Source organism: Protopterus annectens, chromosome 8.part0 (genome assembly GCF_019279795.1).
Source record: "Protopterus annectens isolate FY-2018-M chromosome 8.part0, PAN1.0, whole genome shotgun sequence".
Lineage (NCBI taxonomy): Eukaryota > Metazoa > Chordata > Ceratodontiformes > Protopteridae > Protopterus > Protopterus annectens.
Genome location: NC_056741.1, coordinates 1927662555 through 1927678637, shown reverse-complemented (window position 1 = coordinate 1927678637; position 16083 = coordinate 1927662555). Strand labels below are relative to the sequence as shown.

At 37.4% G+C, this 16083-nt stretch overlaps 1 protein-coding gene across 1 annotated transcript in view; it reads right to left on the bottom strand.

Moving 5' to 3' along the window:
* Window positions 1–14922, bottom strand: part of LOC122808586 (exocyst complex component 3-like protein) — a 507273-nt gene extending 492351 nt beyond the window's left edge. The window contains exon 1 of the mRNA XM_044079542.1: window positions 14547–14922. Coding sequence (XP_043935477.1) covers window positions 14547–14649 — 103 coding nt within the window. The 5' untranslated portion in view covers window positions 14650–14922. The remainder of the gene's footprint in view (window positions 1–14546) is intronic.
* Window positions 14923–16083: the final 1161 nt, after the last annotated feature.

Here is a 16083-nt window from a genome sequence, read left to right as displayed (position 1 = left end):
ACTTGAAAACTGAAACCATGTGTATTACCTAGCTCTGATATATGTTTCGCAAGTGCATTGACAATATTGCACTTGCTAATTGCATAAACATGCTCTCTGATGCGCTCTCGTAATGACCTTGTGGTCATCCCACATAAAACATCGTGCAAGCTTTGCACGTTGCTACATATACTAGACACAAAGACTTACAAGTGGCATGTTGTCTAAATAAGTACCTCTTGTTAGTTATAGGATGAGTAAAAGTGTCAGTAGTAGATACATACTTACATTGATTGCACATATGGCATGGAAAGGTGCCTATTCTATTACTCTGAGGCGCATCAGAGTGACAGCGATCATAACATAACAGCCTGTTCAATGAAGGCATGTTCCTATATGCCACCCTAGGTCTTACGTCAACTAAAGAACTAATCGTGTCATCTGCCATTAAAATACTCCAATGCTTCTTGAATACATTCAGGATGCTATTATTTCTATTGGTGAAGGGAATAATAATCCTATTATGGTTATCATTAGTCCTCCTATTGACAGAGTGTGAACGTCTATGTGTTCTATTGATCAAAGGTGCTCCATCAGATAATCTATGTGAGTCACCTAAAGAAATGGCTTCAGATACATGTCTCATGTTGTAACCTCTAGATAAGAAGTTCCTAGTAAGTGTCTGTTTGTGTTCATTATAAGCTGTCGTCTGAGATGTTAGTTTGGAGATCCTGACCATTTGATTGGTAATAATGTTGTTGTATATGTGCCGAGGATGCATACTCTCACGATGTAACAGATTGTTTCTCCAACATTCCTTCCTATAAAGTTCAGTATCAAAGCCCTGATGGGTATTGATTATTCTAACATCCAAAAAATCAATGGTGTTTAAAGAATAAGTACATTCAAAACTAAGGAAATCTGTGGTACTATTGAGGTATGCTATGAAACTCAAAAGCTGTTCAACAGTTCCCCTCCACAACAAAAACACATCATCTACAAATCTGTTATAAAATACAAGATGGTCAACAAAAACTGAATCTTCATTCAAAACAAAGCATTTTTCCCATTGTGCCAACACCAAATTAGCATAGGCGTTGGCACAAGGGGTACCCATTGCTACTCCTTTTGTTTGTAGAAAATAATTGTCTCGATAGCAAAGGACATTATTTTCTAAAATGATCTCCAAAAGTGACATGTATCTAAAATTACACGTTCAGATAATTTATAATACACCAACATGGCCTAACAAAATCCATGCCAGTAGTATTCGGGATGGATGTAAAAGAGACTTCACGTCTAATGTAACCAATATATCATTCTTACAAAAGAACAAGATTGACCATGATTGGCTAGTTTCTCAAGAAAATCTGTAGTGTCCCTTAAAACATGTTTAACCTCAAGAAGTAAGGGTTTAAACGCCTTGTCTAAATATATAGAAGAAGGTTCAGTCAACCAACCATGGCTGGACACTATAGGTCGCAGCGGTGGATTAGTTGTGTTCTTATGAATTTTAGGTAAACCTCTGAAAGAGGGCACCAACGGTTTGTCTACCATCAAGTATGTGTATAAGTCATTGTCAATGGTTTCAGTCAGCATCAAGTCATATAGGCTGGCATGAACATCTTTGATTAAATTATTAAGTTTAAGGTTAGATAAGGGTAAATAGGTCTCAACGTCATTAAGCATATTCTCCATTGCATTACAGTAGTAAAAACTATCCATAACGACAACGGCACCACCTTTGTCCGCTTGCCTAATTACAATGGTTTCATTATTTTTTAACCTGTGTAGGGCATTCCTCTCATCAAAAGTTAAATTAAAAAACTCACACTTAGTCTCAGTATTGTATAATTCAAATAAGTCCCTTTCTACTGCTTGCTCAAAGGCATCTAACAATGGATGTTGTTGAGGAACAAAGGTGGAAGGCTTTTTAAATGTAAAATGGTTACTGTTAGTTCCTGTCCCTTCCTGCCCATAAAGCATCTTAAGAGCTATGTTCCTAGTGAACATTTTGACATCTGCAATGATACCAGTAATGTCACTACAATCAGAAGGAATAAATCCTTCAAGTCTTTTTAAGGACACTGATACTGATGAATGTTTAGTTGTTAATGTTTCTAAATATATTTTAGACAAGGATGAAATGTCGGTTTTAAACAGGGGACTAGGATTTATTCCTTCTGATTGCCCTACACAGGTTAAAAAATAATGAAACCATTGTAATTAGGCAAGCAGACAAAGGTGGTGCCGTTGTCGTTATGGATAGTTTTTACTACTGTAATGCAATGGAGAATATGCTTAATGACGTTGAGACCTATTTACCCTTATCTAACCTTAAACTTAATAATTTAATCAAAGATGTTCATGCCAGCCTATATGACTTGATGCTGACTGAAACCATTGACAATGACTTATACACATACTTGATGGTAGACAAACCGTTGGTGCCCTCTTTCAGAGGTTTACCTAAAATTCATAAGAACACAACTAACCCACCGCTACGACCTATAGTGTCCAGCCGTGGTTGGTTGACTGAACCTTCTTCTATATATTTAGACAAGGCGTTTAAACCCTTACTTCTTGAGGTTAAACATGTTTTAAGGACACTACGGATTTTCTTGAGAAACTAGCCAATCATGGTCAATCTTGTTCTTTTGTAAGAATGATATATTGGTTACATTAGACGTGAAGTCTCTTTACATCCATCCCGAATACTACTGGCATGGATTTTGTTAGGGCCATGTTGGTGTATTATAAATTATCTGAACGTGTAATTTTAGATACATGTCACTTTTGAGATCATTTTAGAAAATAATGTCCTTGCTATCGAGACAATTATTTTTACAAACAAAAGGGGTAGCAATGGGTACCCTTGTGCCAACGCCTATGCTAATTTGGTGTTGGCACAATGGGAAAAATGCTTTGTTTTGAATGAAGATTCAGTTTTGTTGACCATCTTGTATTTTATAACAGATTTGTAGATGATGTGTTTTTGTTGTGGAGGGGAACTGTTGAACAGCTTTTGAGTTTCATAGCATACCTCAATAGTACCACAGATTTCCTTAGTTTTGAATGTACTTATTCTTTAAACACCATTGATTTTTGGATGTTAGAATAATCAATACCCATCAGGGCTTTGATACTGAACTTTATAGGAAGGAATGTTGGAGAAACAATCTGTTACATCGTGAGAGTATGCATCCTCGGCACATATACAACAACATTATTACCAATCAAATGGTCAGGATCTCCAAACTAACATCTCAGCCGACAGCTTATAATGAACACAAACACACACTTACTAGGCACTGTTTATCTAGAGGTTACAACATGAGACATGTATCCGAAGCCATTTCTTTAGGTGACTCACATAGATTATCTGATGGAGCACCTTTGATCAATAGAACACATAGACGTTCTCACTCTGTCAATAGGAGGACTAATGATAACCATAATAGGATTATTATTCCATTCACCAATAGAAATAATAGCATCCTGAATGTATTCAAGAAGCATTGGAGTATTTTAATGGCAGATGACACGATTAGTTCTTTAGTTGACGTAAGACCTAGGGTGGCATATAGGAACATGCCTTCATTGAACAGGCTGTTATGTTATGATCGCTGTCACCTGATGCGCCTCAGAGCAATAGAATAGGCACCTTTCCATGCCATATGTGCAATCAATGTAAGTATGTATCTACTACTGACACTTTTACTCATCCTATAACTAACAAGAGGTACTTATTTAGACAACATGCCACTTGTAAGTCTTTGTGTCTAGTATATGTAGCAACGTGCAAAGCTTGCACGATGTTTTATGTGGGGATGACCACAAGGTCATTACGAGCGCATCAGAGAGCATGTTTATGCAATTAGCAAGTGCAATATTGTCAATGCACTTGCAAAACATATATCAGAGCTAGGTAATACACATGGTTTCAGTCTTCAAGTGTTAGAACTGGTTAACACAGGGAAGAGGCTAGGCAACATAAAAATAGGATTGAGAAAGGGAGAGCCACTGGATAATGAGGTTACAAGCCCATAGGTTTGGGCTTAATGAGAAGTTATCTATTAAGCCTTTCTTAACTTCCAGGTCCTTAAAGCATTAACATTAAGCTTTTAATTGTTTTATTGAATGTTGTGATGTCACTACCTGTTTTTTGTATAAAGGGAGGGGGGTTTTATACTGCATTTATATCTGATGAAGCGTTGAGAAGCAACGCGAAAGCGCTTATACCACTGCAGTCTGTTCATCTGTTGTTCAATAAAGTGTGGACTTTTGGTTTTACCTGAAGATTTTGGAGTTTTATTCGGTTTGGCTTACATGGTGCACTCTTTATTGTTATTTCACTTGGTTCACTTGGATTCTATAAGAGTGCTTTGCTTGGCGGTATTGTTCTATTTGCAGCTTTACAGAGTGACTTTTTTTCTTTTAAATTGTATTTGGTCTGTTTGTAATGTTCTTTTCGTGGCTGTACATATTAAGCACTCAAATAAGTGGAGCATGTAGATTTAAAGCTTCTAGATCTTTTACTACTGTAGTATCTCAGAACAGGGGAATGTCAGTAATCAGAATTTTGTGCTCTCTGGCTTATGTCGGGGCTTTCCTTTGAAGGAAACTAAAGTGAAATGTTAATAAGAAGGGTTGTGTTAATTGGAATTCAATGTAAATGAGTGAAAATTCGAAGACTTAAAAAAAATCATGGAACAGCATATTAGCCTTTTTATCCCAATGATGGAGGGGCAGTACCACACAGTAGCAGGGAGAGACCCTTATGAATTATATGCCGCCTCTAGGTACAGAAACAAAGCATTAAGACAGCAAGCAAAATACAATGTTGATGTGCATATTATATTCAGTTGGTAAGGGATGGGTAAAAAGAGAACATGCTGTGGAGCTTTTCCATTCAGAATGGGACTTGTGCCCAGTTGGACTGTTCTGGTAAACAAAAGACAAAAATAAATAAATAAATGTTTGTGGAGGACTTTACATTCTGACAGAGAAACATCTGCTCATTAGTGGTGTCTTGAGACCTTGGGTGACATTCCAAAAGACTTGCCCTTTGTTTAAGTGACTTGCTGTTGTTTAATCCTGCTCTGACTCTGAAAGTCTTGTTTTGGTGTAAGTGACTTACTTCTGCACAAGGCCTATATACAAACAAGTTTACACCAGAGGACAGATTCCAAAAGACTTGCTCTTGGAATGATGGAGTAGGTTACACTGGCAGATAAGAACACTGGCCAAAGTTTAGATTGTTCACTGTACCCATAGATCTTTAATGATTTTGTTATTTTTTATGATGAGGCCATTTACTTTGTAATAATTCTTCGTCATTTTGAACATATCTCAAGATGCTGCATCTACTGATGTTAACGTTGAGGTCATTTCCATTGCATAATGTCTGTATTTTTGTAGACCATTTTGGTAAACTTCATTCTTTTTGACAATATTATGTTATCTAGTTATCAGTAGTCAATGCATTTGGTTCTCCAAAGACAATTCTCCTTTTTTTTATATCCAAGAAAAATAGTCCAAAAGAAGTTTCCTAGTATAGAACCCTGTGAGATGCCACAAGGAACTCCTTTTGAGCAGGTGGGAAAGCCCCCCCCTCCTGACTTGCTGCCTATTGCCTAATCAGTGTTTTACTCAATGAATTATGTATTGATTAACATTTAATGATTTTACTTTGTGTTACTATTGCTTGGAGTAATATTGGACGCCTTAGTAAGAGTAATAAGCAGAACACACTGCCAGCTCTTCTTGTTGAAAAATAACCAAAACAGGAAAATGGACTATAGTCTAATTCTGTCAGTGGGCAAAGATTATAGTACCTCTCAAAATAAAGTTATACGTTCCACTATCAAAATTGAGAAATAACACTGATAAATCAAACAACAAGAGGGATCTCTGGGCAGCCACAGAGCAAACACTAAGTCCCAACAGTGCAAAAAAGTCCTTTGTGGTAAGACAAAAAGGACACACAAAGGCAGACAATTAAAGAACTTTTCATTTATTAGGTTTGTAGGTCCATATTAGGCAGGCAGTTCCAACTACATATGTTTACAGCCTAGGAAATATGGTCATTAGATATACTTCCTTTCTTGGTAAGATCCATACTGCTAATTTTTGGGGCAAAGTTATGTAAACCTGTGCAGACATCAGGACTTGAAGGTTGCTAAGGTGCTACATGGTTTAATATGCAAGAGAAGTTTGTCACATAGCTAGAGAATTGTTTAGGCAATTAATCTGTCCCTTGAGGAAGTCTTGTGTGTGGTTTAATACAAATTGAGAGTTGTGGAGTTGTTTTCCTAACATTACTGGCATTTCTGAGATGGAAAAGATCTAGTAAAACCGGATCTTTCATAGCCTAAAATGAAAGACTGATATCTCCACAGAAGAATCTATATGAGACTGAATAAAGTGAAAAATTACTTAATCTGTCTGGGTAGCTAAGGGATCCTAGCTCTTTTTGATTCTGTTGGTTAGAAAGCAGTGAGGTCTTTCAAACTGGGGTATTTGTTCAGTAAGATAAATGCCAAAGTGTGACTTCTTTGAAATTCTTTGAAAATGTGACCAAGGCTATTGACAAGGTCAAATCTCTGCAAATAGTATACCTTGACCTGGCAAAGGCTTTTGGCACAATCCCACATTCAGGCATTACCGACAAACTTTGCAAACTGGATGTAAACCCCTTCATTGTAAGATGGGTTGCTAACTGGCTCACAAACCGAACACACACTGTCAAAGTGGGTGACTCCACATCAACCAGCAGACCTGTTACCAGTGAGGTGCCACAGAGGTCAGTGCTGGGCCACCTGCTGTTTGGTATGTACTTCTCAGAAGTTCAGCTCAAAACTAGGGTTGTGGCTGACCAAGTTTGTAGACGACTGCAAACTAGGTGTAATCATTGAAACCCCAAATGATGTCTGTGTACTCCAGAAGGGTCTCACACAAACCAGTGACTGGTGTTTAGTTGCTGTCTCAATCTGAATGTAACGAAATGCATCATCATCCCCTTCAGCACAAACAATATATCCCCTCACACTATCAAATCAACAACAATACCATAAGTACCCATGAAGTGGTAAGGGACCTGGGATCATAACTCGACTGTGACCTTAATTTCAACCATGTCTACTATAGTAAGGAAAGCTTTCTATGTAGCGCATTTGATTAGTAAAGGCATCGTCTTGAGAGCAAATGAAATTATAAACCCCCTATACTCTGCACTTATCCAGCCCATAATTGAGTATAATGCCCCATTTGGCATATACCATATTAAACACCTGCAGCAATTGGAGAGACCTTAGAGGTTTCTAACAAAGAAGATCAAGGGGCTCCAACATGTGCCTTACACAGACTGACTAAAGTTCCTGTCACTATACTCTGTATCATATAGTCTTCCTAGGGGAGACTTATGCCTGGTCTACAAAGCAATCAAACACCCGAACCTAATGAACTTGCTGCATATCCATAAATCAAATGGGACTATGGCTTCCCATTCCTAGGACCTAAATATGGCCTGGAACTTAAATAGGACATGGTGGTGGGACTGATTAATCTCCCAGCGATTGTCACGTCTTTAGACCAGCTACCAAGTCATGTGAAACAGAGCACCTCTATGACACTGTTCAAGAAGAACCTGGATGAGTGGATGGGGCACCATAAATTGTTACCAGGGATAGAGCCCACAACCCTCCTGGACATGGGCAGCCATCACTAAATGCAGTCTTGTGTATTGACTAGTATTTCTATGGTATTACATTGGGTTGAAACGGCTAGGCTTAAAGTAACCTCTAGGTTGATAGCCTAGTAATCTCCTATGATCCTAAATATACATATACATATACTCACATCATCTTATACACACACACACACACACACACACACACACACACACACACACACACACACACACACACACACACACACATATACACACATACACACACACACACACACACACACACACACACACACACACACACACACACGCACATGCACACACAAATGTACGTAGTGACACAATCACAGATACATAATCTAAAAGTCTAAAAGTAAAATTTAATTCATTCCTAAGTAAATCATCCTTCCAAGATTTTGCCTGTGGAAATTGTGATGGAATAAATTATGTACATAAAACAGCAGACTGTAATACTGTTACAAATGACCCAAATACAGATACTATCAATGAGTTTTATAATAGTAAAACATCTGCATGCTTGATAACTTACCTATAAGTTCAACAAAAACACTTTTGATGATATCAAATAATTAATAAGCTATACAATGAAAAAAAAGGTACTATTCAGTGTTCATGCCTTACCCCATTTGTAAAAACAGGTCTAGATTAAAAAGGTACAGTTACTACTTATCAAATGTCACACATCTGACTACAAAATTATTTCAGTCTCATACATTGAAAACAATAAGATGTTCTTTATTAACATTAGAAATTTGAAAATGAAAAATTGTAATATAGCACTTTAGTGATAAAAAAAATAATTGTGTTAATGGTCTGTTTAACTGAGGAATACTTTTGTGTAAACTTCCCATTTACATAGATGTTTATTAAATTGTACAGACCTTACATAACTGTAAGTATGATAACTAGAATCACAAGTAAAACTATAAGCTCTGGTTCTATGGACCAGGCATCATGCTGGATGGTTTCCTCTGCAGAATCCAGGAAAGTCTAACCAAGCTCCTATCGGTCATTTTAAATCAAATATTATTATGATGGTATACCCCTGATGTATGCTGAGAGGTCCTGGGGTGCCGCCTCACACAGAGGGAGTCACATCATCATCAGCAACTTTAGCTTTACCAGTCTGACCAGTACTCACCATAGAATTATACAACACTCCATAATGGAGTTTATGCAAAACAACAGAGGGGTTCTGATTTTGTTAGATATGGAACAATATGTACAGCATTTGTTAAGGAAAGAGCTTGTCTTTGAATTTTTCTGTATTCTTTGAAGAGGTATCCGTAACACTTGATGAAGGACTGAAAGTGAATATTGCTGATTCTGACCTTCAACATTATGCACCATAAGGCCATAACTGATAAATTATTTGTATAAAATATCAGTCCATAAATAATTCAGTGGATGCAATGCTTACTACGTAACCAGATGCAGCAAGTCATGGTGGGGGATTACTTGACTATCTAATAGGGGTTAGCAGTGATACCCTAGGCTGTGCACCAGATCCCCTTCTTTACAGGCTATTCTTTTTTTATGTAAAACTGACAGTTGGGATATGGAAAATGAAACGTTGTGATTGATGAAAACTGGGTAATGTAGTTCAATCAAATATTAAGAATTTTCCAGAACTGTCTAAAAAGAAACATACACAGTGAGCAGCAGTAATGACCTTTCCTTTAATATCTGAAAAGGAAGTATACTGAGACTTGACAAAATAGAAAAAATGATAACTATGGAATAAACAAAGATGACCATCATTAGAAGTCTAGGCAAGATCAGATCCTGCACTAGGCAACCTAGGTAGTTGCCTAGGGCCTGCTACTATCAGAGGGGGGCCAGCCACAACAAAAAATTTAATTAAAAAAAAAGTTTCATGACATCAAATTGATACCCTGCTTAAGCATCTGCTTTAAGACATTCGTGCATGTGAGAGTTGCCTGGTATTCAGGCCTGAATGTAATGTACACACGAGATTCAAACCCAAACAGCAGCAGCAGTGCAGGTACTTCTACTGCTTTGGGGCTAGCTACTTAGAAGAACAATACAGCATTTGAATGATTGCTGAATGGAACACTCATACCCACGGCAAAGACGTGTTGCCAGTTCTCTTCCAAGTAATAACATCACACACACACACACACACACACACACACACACACACACACACACACCTGCAAAGAAAACTGCCATGTGAGTATGTGTGTGTGTGTGTGTGTGTGTGTGTGTGTGTGTGTGTGTGTGTGTGTGTGTGTGTGTGTGTTTGAGAAATGCTCCCATTACAGATGGAAGTTTGGTTAATTAAGTGACCTGCTCAGGATCAAACCCTGTACCATGGGTACAGGAGGAAGAAGTCTTAATTCTCTATACCAGCTGTCAGACCCTTTGGCAACTCGCTGACAATTTCTGTCAGTCATTATAGTTGGTTGAAATTTTCTGAAATGGGTACTTTGTCAGTATTGATTCATACATTTTGTTTCACTGCTTACTAGAAAAACATGTTCAAAACTACAAATTTAAAATGCACTGTAACAAATGTTTTTTTGTTTTAAATAAGAAATAGTGCTGTATTAAACAAAATTTAAAACAATCAAGAAGGTGAATAAAAGAACATGCATTTATGCTTGGTCCTAAAGATGTATGCAGGGGCTCATGGTTTGAAAACAGTCTGGGGACCAAGGTACACTTTATCCTCCAATGGCCAGATGAATTTTCAATGAATGTGAATTTCAAGGGAAGAATAGCTTGCTGTTGTCCATGCTAAGTATGTTTTCAAGTGCAACTGGTTTGTTTTGTTTAACAAATGGCCATCAGTGATTGTGCTATAAATTTTGAAATTAATGTTAGCAGCATAACAGGTGGTACATTTGTATTTGATGCAGGAGGCTGTGGGGTTCTGTTCCCACACCAGACAGATGGATTGCTGACACTACAGAGTAGCATAAGGGAGGTATTGTACTCCTGAGTGTGCCATTCCTTCGGTAAGTTTGTGGTAGCTGAAGTGAATGTAAATGATCCCGTGATACATATTGAAAAGTATAAGGGAAGTTCTCTGACACCCTGGCCAAGTTTCCCTTAGTAGAATGAATACTGCCTTGAGTCTCCTCTGAAAAGATGTTACTAGCCTAGATTTCTAACCTGGCCAACAAAGTATAACAAAGTTTTAAATTAAATCCACATCTCTGCAATTATTTCAAAAGTAAAGAATAAAATAGTGTACATACTGATGGGGGGGGCTGGTCCTGCTTAGGGCCCCATTTTACCATGATCCAGCTCTGGGTCTATGGACAATCATGCACAATAATTAAAACTTTGGCTGCTGTGTGTCTGCTAAAGTCAGAAAAGCCTATTCTTTCACATATCTATTTCAAAAAAGCAAATCTAATCACTTCAGAGAATTTATTGTATCACTTAAAAGCTCATTGATATGACCTTCTCTAGAACTACAGCATTATATATTAAATATGACAAATATATTAACAATGCATGCCATGCTTTCTCTTACAATCAGAATAAGTAGATTGTTGATTTCCTTTAAAACTAATGTCGATACATACCCTGCACTGGTGGAGTATTGGGATAAAGCCTTGATTATGGCCCAGGATGCACAAGTTCAAATAGCGGCTCTGGCACTTGACAAACACAGTCAGCATGGATGGGCATGCTCATCCTGTAGGGAGGGATCACACTCTTGGGACACATTTACATGGTTGGTTTCCCTGGTGGAGTTCAGGGGAATAACTATGCAGCATTGCCTGAGGGTGACTGAGGAGTCCTGCAGACATCAACCCCTTGTGGATTTGAATGGTAGTGCAGCACTGTTATCCATTGCATGACCCACTACAATGTGTTATTAGGCAGCGCGTTTGGTGGGCAGTAGAAGAAAACAATCCTCAGCAGTAATATGATATTGTCCAGGTGCCTCGGTCTCCTTACCTGCCTCAAACAATGGCCAGAGTTAGTCCATGGGGTAGCTAGCTGGGTTTAGGAAACACAGCGGGTAAAAACAGACCGTGAGCGTAGTTCGTGGTTAGCTGCCAGGAGCAAAAAAAATTTGCAGCCTCCCACCCAAATCATTCTGATACATACATGGCAGTTCAAAATGTCAACATGGCATTACATTACTCATACTTCTCGAAGTCCATTAGGACTTAATGCCTGAGATAAACTAACACAAGTGCACAAGTAGAAATTATTACTTATGCGTAGTTTTCTGGTAGTGTCTTAAAAACAAATATCTTTGATTTTTTATACCATTATATTGCTTATTTAATTTGATTAATTTAGTTTACTTTACTTTATTTTTACATTGTTATTTAATGTGGTCTCCTAAATATTTGACAAACACCCCTAGCTGATATGCATTTGTAATCACTTACTAATGCTGACAGTAGTATGCCATGACAACCTGAGCCTGGGGAATTCAAACCTCTAAGTGGCTACATATTCAGGACTCCCATTAGGAGCTTGGATTACAGCCAGGACTAGCATTTGTTATGCACTTCTAAAGAAAATCTGAAAGGAAGAGTACAACATTCCTTATTAATATGGGTTTACATACTCTTCCATGTTGTATAGATTCTCCTATAATTTTTTTTTTTTTATCTTGGGATTAAAAATATCTTTGTGCATAATCATTGGAGCATTGCAGAATACACACATATCAATGACATGTGAATATCATAGTAAATAACTTTCTGGTATTTGTTAGAAATAATTCTTTCAAATGCTACAGGATTTGTCTTGTGTTCATTCCAGTCCTATTTAGCTGCCCTAGCTAGACATTACAATGTTTAGAGCTCCTGCCTCTCAGACCAGGATTTATTTCATGCTTCTGCACTCTGTTTCCTGACAATATTCATGTTCTCTCCATATTCCTCCAGCATTGTAAAACATTACTTAGGTTGACTTATTAAACAAATTCATTTTCCTTAAGTATGTACTGCAGAGCTTTCCCTCAGTAGCTCCCCCTCTTATACGAAACACTTTGGATCCATGAAAAAAACTATCCCGTTCATAAAACAAACAGAAATACAGGCATAATACATAAAGACATAATTCTACAAGCTATTACTGATGCCAACTGTGGGAAACATAATTACATGTTACATGATACTGGACACTAGTCTGTGAGAAAATAAGGCTTAACTAATCTGCCATTAAATAAGCTGTGTAAGGCATTCACATACCGGAACACGTACCAATGCATTCACATACCGGAACATGTACCATCGACATCTTAATTAACTTCCACATGCTTAGCTGGGCATATACAGTTCTGTACTTAGATTATTCTAACCACAGTAAATGTGTATCGTAACAAGAAGTGATGCCATCAGAAACAATCATTCATATTCTGCATCAGTAATGACATCAAAACAAGCAATCATTAAAAGGTTTCTGATAACAATACCGCATCAGTCATTGTTCAGCATTACATCAGCCCCGCAGGAGTGGATAACATATTTTAGCATGAAACTACAAACTTGAAAGAAAAAACACTAGGCATTAAAGTAACACTAGACTAAACCAGAGAAAAGTTTACGGAGGAAAGTATTCTAAAGTCCATCACCTGTGTACAAAAGATTTGCTTCTTCAGCATAACACACCCTTGCAGTGAATAATTCATAAATACATGTGTATATTTTTACACATCAAGCAATACATAGACACAGAAACATGAAACACACACACACATACATGCATATGAACATCTCACATAGCTACCATGCACAGGTACAGACAATTAAAGGTATCATTGCGCACCACAGGAAAGCCTTGTGGTATTACAATGTCAGGTTAAAATATTTTAAGTTTTAACTAGTTTTATGTTTGGAATTCATATTACTCAAGAAAATCTGCCTTTTCCATTTCAGTAGAGTAATTCTTATGGTCCTGTGTCATATGTTGTGTGAATGATTATAATGGATTACCCCTATATTTTTCAGTTTTTATCAAACAAAAATACTGGTAGAAGGCATTACCACTGAAGGGTCATACTGGCCCACTCCAGCTAATAAAACTAGTAGTTTATTTGTACAGTACTGCACACGCACACTTGTTTAAAATACTCCGTGAACAGAACAATGACAAATAAACCTGTTAAGGAAAATATCCAAGTATTCCAAAGAGCAATTCGTCTTTATACAAAACCTGCTGCTCTTCATTATGACCACCCTTCTAAGTAGTAAAAATCCTGATTATTTGCATAATAGTGAATGCAATTTCCCTATTGTCCTGCCTGTAATCTTGTAGTTAATGGCATCATTATGTATCTGTTCCACTTTTGATACATTACAAAGCATAATTACTCTATACCAACTGCTTATTTCCTACATAAAAAGTCGTTTTTTTAAGTTTTTCCAATTAGACAACACATACGAATAATTACATTTAAGCTATCTGTGTTCTATTGCATTGTGACATGATCTATCCCACCATAAGGCTGTAATATGCCTCACAAATAATTTAGCGTCATTAGTCATGCCGCTATCCTTTCATCTTGTTGGCATGTGAGAGATACCCTTTAGCTGACCTGAACCATTTCTGTAATTTATTAAATCCCAAGTCTTCCTTTATTTTTCAGAATGAATACTTTTCTGTAACAGTTTTACTATCAAACCACCATCCCATCTAAGACTAAGAAACTAACTGTTCTGAGAAGCTACACAGGATGCCTGCTGCTTTTGGTCCTGAAGTAGACAGGAACGGCAGACAAAGTCTGTTTGTTAGGAGAAATTTCTCTGCTCTGCATGTACACTAAAAGAATCCCTTCAGACAAAAAAAAAAAATGCGTGTATCTGAAAATGTGCCCCTGACACTTAGTGATCCATTTTAATTGACATTGTTTTCTTACCTTTACTGGTATCTGACTCCTCTTCAGCTGGTAATGACATACCCACTGCGGGTAAAAGGCAGTCTGACACAGCCTTCCAAAACAGAGCATTCAGAGCGTGCATGTGTGAGTGCGTGTGTGTGTGTCCATGTGTGTGTGTGTGTGTGTGTGTGTGTGTGTGTGTGTGTGTGTGTGTGAGTGAAAGAGAGAGAGAGAGAGAGAATGAGATTGTAGCTGGAAGCAGCTGCAACTTCCTTTAAACGCATGCACAGGAACAATATCCTTATGGCAATTTTTTTTTCTCTCAGTGAGGATACAGCAAAACAAACCAGCACGAGGGATCACACAGAGAAGCTAAGGAAATGGCAAAGCAGCCTCTCCCTGCTTTTCTAGCAAAACTGCTTTGCTTGTATTTGTAACTGCCCCAACAGATTGCCATTAATACAATACAGACTGTTCCCTCCCCCGGGTCTTGGGGGTGTCGCAGAGCATCATTCAACTGACCATTAGCAGCTATTGACATAAAGATACCACCCCTCCCACACTGTACTATTAACTCCCATGAGAGACATGCATTGTACTGGGCAGACTGCTGACAACTGCTTTTAACTATCCAAGGCCTTGTAAATAAAAGAGCAATCGGTGTTCTCATTCACTTAAGGGCTTTTGCTACTGGTAGAAAGACGGCAAATCTGTCCAGCTGCCATGCCTTTACATGAGCTTTCCAGATTACTGCAGTTTCTCAAAGTGTTACTCCCTCTCCTAATCAAATGCAAACATTGGGAGTCAGTGGAAAAGTCAGACAAATGCCATCTGGAGATCAGTAAAACCAATGCTTGTTTACTATCTGAGGTAGGATTTTATGTCAGGATGGTGTAGTGTGATTTGTTAGAATCCGAGCTAAAGATATAATTAGGGGATAATACAGGCACAATTTTCTTTCTTTTCCCACAAATGAGGCTTCACTGGCATAGTAAAAACTATTAAATCAGTTATGACATCCTCATTGCTGTAATGACCTTGATATGAACAAGTGAAAAGTGTATGTTTGAAAATGTTATACCAGAACTTTTTAAAATAAATATCTGGTTGAACTTAATTAAAAACAGAGATCCACTTTCATCTGAAAATATCAGAAAGTGTGGTTTTCTTTCATAATTACAAATATCATTGTATTACTTAAAGACAAATAAATATTTTAATGTTTTTCTAACATCTGGCTGATCAGAATGAAGTGCCATGCTTGTTACATTTTGTTCTTATATATCATACGTTACAGAAATGTTAATTGTTTGCTTGGTGAATATTATGTATGGAATTCCTCCAATATCTTAGTAACAAAACAGGATATATCATATGAACACTTCTTCATTAAATAACTATACTTGGTATCCAGGAATAGCTCACTAGAAGTAAAACATCGAAACAACAGAACCATAAATGCAAAACAAATTAACATAATACAGTATGGCAACATGAAGAAGCCAAGTCAGTCTTTCGTAGCAATGACATAAGGTAAACATCAGATAACTAAGCACAATACAGTTTGACAAAAAGA